The sequence below is a fragment of the Acomys minous genome (genome assembly GCF_964271855.1).
Source record: "Acomys minous genome assembly, chromosome: 2".
Taxonomy (NCBI): Eukaryota; Metazoa; Chordata; class Mammalia; order Rodentia; family Muridae; genus Acomys; species Acomys minous.
Window position 1 is genome coordinate 115,812,860 of NC_140484.1, and position 8,110 is coordinate 115,820,969.

The following is an 8,110-nucleotide window of genomic DNA, read 5'->3' on the forward strand; positions in this document are numbered from 1 at the left end:
CCGCGTTGCGCCTGCGCAGAAAGGACGCTTGAGCAGCTCCTAATCTATTCCCACTGGGACCTGTAGAGGGCGCGCGGTGGAAGCCCTATAGGAAAGACGGCGGCCACTAGAGTTTTGTCTTTCTCTCCGTCCCCGACCACGGCAGAAGTGCACGAAGTCTGCGGTCATCAGTGCCATCAGCAGTAGACTGTAGAGGCCCAGTGCTAGGAGCGGGCCTGGCCCCCTGTGGGAGAGAGGAGAAAGCAAGATCGTACGCTGGCTGCGACAAGTCAGGGCTTACAAAGCCCAGCAAGTCCGGAGAAAGCGCGTGATTAATACAGAGTGCAAACACATTTGGGAGTTTGCAAGTACCTTAAAGACATGCGCGGTTAGATTCAGAGTTAAACACCCTACTACAATGTGTCCATGGACTACAAGATCCTCTCTATTGACACAGTCCAAACCGCTCAGTAACAAGCCTCCCGCAGCCGAGTTCAAAACCAGAGCCCAAGACAGACTGAAGCAGCCCGTCAACGGTGTGTGGATCTGGGACTGGAGTTCTCACCTGAAGATGGGTGGGGGCTGGAGAGTAGACAAGTTTACTTGGTAAAGACCCTCAAATTCATCCAGGGTACAGCAGGAAGCCCCGGTAGCCTGCAGGTGGCAACAGTAGGCTTCCTCGGCAGTATCAGAGAGGCGGGGGCAGAAAAAACCGGGGTAGTGGCGGCCTTCGGCGTCCCGTGTGGTCTGGCACAAATGGGGGTGGTGAGCCAGTGCTGGGGAGAAGCAAGAAGTCTATAGAGGCGGGGGTGGGAGGTGGGGGGGGGATTATTCACATTCCCTCCACCCTGCTCAAAGTGCAAAATGAGATCCAGGTCCCTCCCAGAAGAGGCGCGGAAGCTTCACCGTCACCATCAGCTTGCTCTCGCAGTAGCCTAAATGCCCCTCAGAGGGTAGGGGAAGTATTGTACCTGATAGGTCGGTTGGCTGGGCAAGGTTTGTCCAACTGAAAAGTAGCCCCACACACAGGCCTGTCAGCAGAGACCCTGGGCTCCTTCGCTGGGGGCCCATGAGAAGTCACCTCTGCCTCAGTCTCAGTCCTAGGAATCCAGTGTGTGTCCTAAGCCATGGCCCACAGGCAATATGGAGCCTGAAATTAAAATCCCAAGACTCGCGGGGGTGGAAAAGTTCTCCATCACAGGCTTCTAGGGAGACATGAGTGACTGGATTCCTACCGTCTGCTGGGAAACGTGAAACCTTTGGCTCCAAACTGCCTATGATTTCCTAAGCAGAAGGAAGGAAATGCTCAGAGGGTAGGATTGCTAGGAGAGAAGGAGAGAGAGAGAGAGAGAGAGAGAGAGAGAGAGAGAGAGAGAGAGAGAGAGAGAGAAGTTGAGCCATTCTTCCCTTCGGGGAGATCCCAAGGTCTTGCTGACTTACCCCTCATACTTCAGAGCTGCCAACACTGAGGCAGGGGGTTTCCCCAGAAGACCCACCGCTCACTGGCAAGTAAAGAGTGAAGTGTTATTCCAGCCGACCCACGTTACACAGCATTATGCTCCTGAGCCGGCGGGGATGAGACGCACAGCAGAAGGCTGGGAGCTGAAGCAGGCTCCCTTACAGTGCAAACGTTTCTGTAGAAACAGTGCTGCCTCCCAGGAGCCCAATCTGAAGCAGTTAGGCAGGACCCAGTTCTCTAGAGCCCAACTGGAAGGTTCAGATGCCCATGGTAACAGGGACTGGCCCTGGGGGAGAACTATGTTTGGAGCGCTTTGAGAACGTTCTGGGTGCTGACAGGAGGTAGATCGCCCCTTTCTCCTGGAAGAAGCTGTCTCTGACTCCCAGGCCAGATGAAATGGGCTTTCTCCACTGTCCCTCGGCCACCTGAGCCTTCCTGCTCCACACTCAGTATTCCCTGAAGCCATCGCGTTGTTCTTGTTTTATCTCCCTTTTCTGTACAGACTGCTGGTTCTCAGAGAACCAGGACACTAGGTTCTTGACCCTGGAGCAGAGTGCGCTGCACCAGCCACTGTGATTGCTGAAGGCGCTCCTCTGTGCCCAGGATCTCAGCCTTTACGGAACCTCTATTGAGACCGGGTAAAGCGCTTGCTCGACAAGGACGAGGAGGACTTGCATCCAAATTAACCCAACAGCCTGATAAAAAGCTTGAGGTGACAACCTGTGCTTGCTGTGCTGGCGAGGCGGAGACAGGAAAAGCTGTGCAATTCCTTGGGTAGCAAGTCTTGCTAGATACCTGGGCTACGGGTTCAAGGAGGAGACCTTGTCTCCAGAACTAAGGTGGAGCCCAATAGCCTCCACACGCCACACGCAAACCTCAAGCGCACACATGCATGTTAAGCGAGCTGGTGGGTCCCTGAGAAGGCGAATGAATTACAGCTTGTTAGAATTAGCGTGGGTCTCCGAGCCTCCGATGCGCCAGAGGGCGTTGTAGGAGATCCGTTCGGACTCAGGCTTCAGTCCCTCGTGCCACCTGCGCGATGGGCTCGGAGGCAGCTCAGCTGCTGGAGGCTGCTGACTTCGCCGCTCACAAACACCGACAGCAGCGACGGAAAGATCCGGAAGGGACTCCCTACATCAATCACCCCATCGGTGGGCGCGCCGGTTGGGAAGCAGTTCTCGCGGCGCGTGGCGGGTGGGGACTTTCTGGGACGGGAAACACCAAGGGTGCATAAATTATTGAGCGCCTACTTTGAGTCCCAAGCTTTGTGTCAAGCACTTTTCATGCGTTGTGCGTGTAAGCCTTACCCGGGACAGTAGGCAGGGTTGTCTCCTTAGTACAGTCCGTATCCCAAGAAGGTAAGGGACTTCCCAAGGTCACCCAGCTGGTGAGGTACTACATCTGGCTCCCTCTAGTTTGACTTCTGCTTTGCCCCTGTCAGGTGTAGCCCGGATCCTAACCCATGAGGCGGGAGTCACTGACATTGTGGTATTACAGGTAACTTTACCCTTCACTGCTAGGAGGCCGGTGTGGGGGAGATCAAAAATACTGTTGAACACTGGGGCGCCCTTTAGCTGGTAGGCTGCTCCCACTAACCGAATGGGAGCCTATCCCCAGGCCGCCCTGCTCCACGACACCGTAGAAGACACAGACACTACCCTGGATGAGGTTGAGCTGCACTTTGGAGCACAGGTTCGGCGCCTGGTGGAGGAGGTAACAGATGACAAGACTCTACCCAAACTGGAAAGAAAGCGGCTACAGGTGGAACACGCACCCCACAGCAGCCCAGGGGCCAAACTGGTGAAGCTGGCAGACAAGCTGTACAATTTGAGGGACCTGAATCGCTGCACCCCTAGAGGTACGCTCCCCTCCTGGCTGTGAGGGGAGGGGCAAGAGAGGTCCCGCTTCTGAAAGCACAAGTTGGTCTAGTTCGCAGAAATAAGGGGGGAGGGGCAGGGGAGTGCTCTTAATGCCTCAGACTAAACCTCCTAGAACTATCTTCTACCATAAGGTGGGAACAGAGTTGCTGGGTCAGGGAGAAACTGTCAGATCAGGCCATTGCAGCTCATCTTATGGCCTTGTGCCAAAGCACGCCGGGAAACGGGCAAAAGACAATGCCGGACTTGGCATCACGCGAGCAGGTTTCCTCTCCCCGCTCATGTGCAGGATGGTCAGAAGATCGGGTCCAGGAATACTTCGAGTGGGCAGCCCAGGTGGTGAAGGGACTTCTGGGAACGAACCAGCAATTGGAAGAGGCACTTAAGCGGCTGTTCCTGGAGCGAGGCCTGACTCTTTGAATGGTGCTTGGTGCAGTCCTGCGGCATGGTTCCAGCAAGGCCCAGATGAGATGGGATTCTTACCCCAGCATTTCAGAACCGCCTCATCTCACACATTCCTTCTCACTCAGCGGAGCCCAAATACAGAAATCGGCGCGCGTGCGTGCGCACACTCCCAGCCTTTTCCCAAGTCTTGAGTCTGTTTGCTCTTTTGCATGGTGGGACCTCTGGCCCCTCAGGGACTTAAGATTGCATAAGCATTGGATTAAAATGTGTGGAAAATAAAGCACTTAGGGTAAAGGCTTACATGACTGGTCCTCCTTCCCTGGTCCCCTGAGGCTTCACATGCTAGATACTAATTTCCAACTATTGCCCCTTGTATTGGCTCTTTTGGGTTAAGAGCATCAACGCTTGGAGCGTGGCACCCTTATCACAGCGCTGGCTTGTGTCCTTATGAAGGTCAGATGATGCAGAAGAGGGATCTGGAAAGTTCCTTGACAATAGTTGGGATGGCAGATAGGTATACTGTGAAGGAAATGCAATCACTTTACTGGCAACTGGCTGGGAAGGAGAGAAATCCCAGTAACGTGAAAAGTCCTAGAAAACCTCAGTTACCCAACACCAACTGCAGCGGTGCTCAGTTATTCATAGCCTATGACCCTAAAACATTGCTGGCTTCCTGGGTTGCTAAGCAGCAAGAGGTTCCGGGATACTCGGAAGTGGCCCTGACGTTGCCCCGCCCTTGGAGGTGGGTGGAGTCTCGAGGAGGCACAAGGCCTCCCAGTTAACTTTTAAATTTTTTTATTATTACTATTATTTTGTTTTGTTTTGTTTCTCAAGACAGGGTTTCTCTGTGTAGCTTTAGCTGTTCTGGACTCTCTGACCAGGCTGGCCTCGAACTCACAGAGATCTGCCTGTCTCTGCCTCCTGTTTTTTTGTTTTTTGTTTCGGGGGTGAGGCATAATGGCCCATAAACTGCTGACGAAATTTCTTTTTTTGGTTATATTTTTGTGTTTGTGTGTGCACGCGCAGTCGAACCACAGTGTGGGTGTGGCAATCGGACGACAATTTGAGGGGAGTTGGGTTTCCGCCCTTCATCTGTGGTTCCGGGATATAGAACCCAGTTCGTTAGGTTTAGCAGGCTGGTATCTTTACCTACTGAGTTATCTCGCCTTCACCAGCTTCTTTTTATTTACTTAATTTGGAGAGGGAAAGGGTCTCACGCAGCCAATCAACAAATCTCCTGCCTCTGCTGGGGTTACACAAAGCTCAGCCATACCTGGGCTCCCCTTAAGGCTTCTCAACTCTCATCAGCCATACAAAAATCTGTACAGTTTTTACACTGAAGCTAATGTTGAGTTGCACTGAATTTCCCAGCAAAGCAGCTTGCCTGACCACACACACACACACTCCCCACACTACAGGGCGGTCACTCCTCAACCTCTTCTGGCTCAGTTTTTTTTTTTTTCCTTCTGTTTTTCTTTTTGTTTTCCCCCGAGACACGGTGTCTCTGTGTAGCCTTGGCTGTACTGGTCTCACTTTGTAGAACTCGAACTCACAGCGATCCGCCTGCCTCTGCCTCCCAAGTGCTGGGATCAGAGGCGTCGTCACCACCGCCCAGTCTGGCTCTTACTCTTTAAGCCTGTTGGCCTCCCAAGGCTGGTCCTTCCTGCTTCACTGTTGCCCTCGGAGCTGTGTGCATCAGTCTTTCATGCTTCGTTAGTCTAGCTGCTTTCTGCTCACGTGGTTATCTTCGGCTGTTCGGTCGCCCTCCCCCCACCCCCACGGTATCTCTAAGAGACAAGCCTGGGTGTTCATCTTTAGGCTCCGATGTCCAGAGCAAACAGGAAAGAGGCAGATGGGGCCCATAGGAGCATTTGGGTTTTCTGCTTTCCTTTCTTCGAACCTTTAGGAGGGACATAATTTATCTCCAGGGCATAGTGAGCGTCATTACTTTGGACCATACCTTTTTTGAGAGCTCAGTGACACTGACCAAAGAATCAGGGTGTGGCTTCTCGTGCCATTCCACAGAGCATGAAGAAGATGTAGGAAGACATTCTGTCCTGCGGCTGCTGGCCAGGGCTGCCAGAAAGACCTCTGCCTGAAGGAAGCTTTCCCCTGAGCCCAGCACAGATTCTTCCTTCCCCAGGGTGAACTAACTTGCCTCTCTCTCCACACACCCCTACCCCCCCCCCACACACACACACACGGCACCCACGCCCACTAGAGGGAACCCTGTAGAACCTAATCACCTCCCACAGGTCTCACCTCCTAAGAGTAGCTCTCTGAACTCGAGGGACACACACATTCAAACGATAGTATGCAATGTTTAGAGAGACCAAGTGTTTCCTCCTCCAAGGGACTTTCCGGCCCACTGCCATCTCTAAATCTTCCACCGTGTCACATTGCCCACGTTAAGAAGCCCTCATTACCAGCCTTCCTTGGGCTTCCTGTGTGCACACTTACCCTAACTATTCAGGGAGGTCCATAGTCAGGCGCAGAGATAGACCCGGCTGCTCCTCTTAGGATTTGAATTTTACTTTCCACTGGTTCTAAACAAAACTGGCTTGCTGGACGATCCATCCAGTCTCTCTCCTGTCATCTCTGTGTGAAACTTGACCTTTATGGGCATTTTCATCAGGAAGGATGATATTTCAGAGACACCCCCCCCCCCCCCGTACTGCAAGCCTCAACCTCCACTACATAATTTATTCTTCTTCCTCTTTGTGTTGGGGGGAGGAGGGCGGGGAAGGCAGTTTAGTTTGACAACCAGTGCCTTTTTGTTTGTTTGAGATAGAGTCTCCGTGTTGCGTAAGCTGCTTCTAAACTCCTAGGCTCAACAGACTCCTGCATCTGCTTCCAGAGTAGGTGGACTGTAAGTGCCTGGCTTCCCCGGGACCTTTTAACTAGCTGTGACAGCAAGCTAAACAGTTCCAGTGCAGGCTTAGAGATGCTCTGTCCAGGAATTCCTGCCTCCCTTCATACCCTGGGGCAGGCAGATCCCCGACCCTATCTAAACCGGGCTCCCCCTGCAAGCCGATGAATCTCCTCACCTCTGCCTGTCTTTCTCTGCCTCCAGCTAGCCACTTCGTCTTTCCTCTTCGTGGAACTGGCTGTGTCTCAATGTGGAAGTTCTTCCCCTTCTGAGGAATGAGGTTGTTTTGTGTATCCTGGTTCCACAACAGATTGTTAGCCTCACACAGGCAAGTCCTCATTGCTGGGGCTCTGCAGACAAGGGCTGCTGCTGCTTGCTTTAAATAGTCTGCACTCACTGGGTTGATACTAAGAACAATTTGAGTCAGGAATGCTGGTGTGTACCTGTAATCCCAGCACTTGGGAGGCAGAGGCCAGTGGATCTCTGTGGGTTCGAGGCCAGCCTGATCTACAAAGCAAATCTAGGACAGTCAGGGCTGCTACACAGAGAAACCCTGTCTCAAACAAACAAAAAATGCTGGGTGGTGGTGGTGCATACCTTTAATCCCAGCACTCGGGGGTGGGGGGGTGGGGGGGGGGTGGGGGGGGTGGAGGGTGGGGGTGAGGCAGAAGCAGGTGGATCGCTATGAGTTCCAGGCTAGTCTGGTCTACAAAGCAAGTCCAGGACAGTCAAGGCTACACAGAGAAACCCTGCCTCATAAAATCAAAAGCAAACCAAACCAAACAAAAATAACAGAGCAAAACAAACAAAGGAAATTCTTTGGCCTTTACTCCCAGAGATTGGTTCAGGCTGTTCCAGGAATTAGTTTCTTTCCTCCTGTGCTCTCCAGCAAGCATTTCTTTTTTTTTTTTAATTAATTTATTCAGATTGTAACTCAATCGTTATCCCATCACTTGTATCCTCCCATTCCACTTTCGTTTCTTGATCTAGTTACAATGGCTCTGCCCCACACATCACCGCAGCCCTAGCTTGCATTCTCCAGAAGCAATTCTGCTGGCTGGACAATTTGAACAGTACTGCTCTAAGTACTATTTAAATATGTGAACACCAGCAGGGCATGATGGTGCACACCTGTGAGCCCAACATGTGGGCAGCAGAGGCAGGCAAGCAGATTATAAGTTCTAGGCCAAAGCTCTATGGCAAGTCTGCATCAGCCAGGGATACACTGCAAGACACCACCCCCACCAAAGTGTGTGCATATGATGGCTATTTGTTTCGTCACACAAAGAACTCCACTGCCCATCTAAGACCTCCGAGGAGCATCCTTCATTCTGCTAATCCCCAGGGGTTCACGGTTTCCCCTAGCCTTCGGTTATAAACCATAGACTAGCCAGTAACACTTGCTGTGGCAAAGGCTTCCTAGTCTTTCCTGCCATGTTTATGCTCGTACTGTGATGCTAAGTGTGTCCCATTCCTTATTCCTTTCACTGGAACACGGATAGGAGTCCACGTGGCCTGAGC

At 52.3% G+C, this 8,110-nt stretch overlaps 2 protein-coding genes across 2 annotated transcripts; one reads left to right on the plus strand and one right to left on the minus strand.

Moving 5' to 3' along the window:
- Positions 1–39: 39 nt before the first annotated feature.
- On the minus strand, positions 40–2,339 carry LOC311592264 (protein shisa-like-1a; the record flags this gene model as incomplete). The annotated part of the gene is made up of 3 exons (XM_084772460.1): positions 951–2,339; positions 545–755; positions 40–223 (listed from the first exon to the last, which is right to left on the minus strand). Exons 1-3 carry the CDS (start codon positions 1,048–1,050, stop codon positions 40–42), a joined length of 495 nt encoding a protein of 164 aa, XP_084628586.1. The 5' UTR covers positions 1,051–2,339.
- A 94-nt stretch (positions 2,340–2,433) lies between these two features.
- HDDC3 (HD domain containing 3) lies at positions 2,434–4,020 on the plus strand. The gene is made up of 4 exons (XM_084772459.1): positions 2,434–2,589; positions 2,880–2,935; positions 3,056–3,296; positions 3,605–4,020. The coding sequence occupies exons 1-4, from the start codon at positions 2,478–2,480 to the stop codon at positions 3,733–3,735; spliced, it is 540 nt and encodes a 179-aa protein (XP_084628585.1). The 5' UTR covers positions 2,434–2,477; the 3' UTR covers positions 3,736–4,020.
- Positions 4,021–8,110: the final 4,090 nt, after the last annotated feature.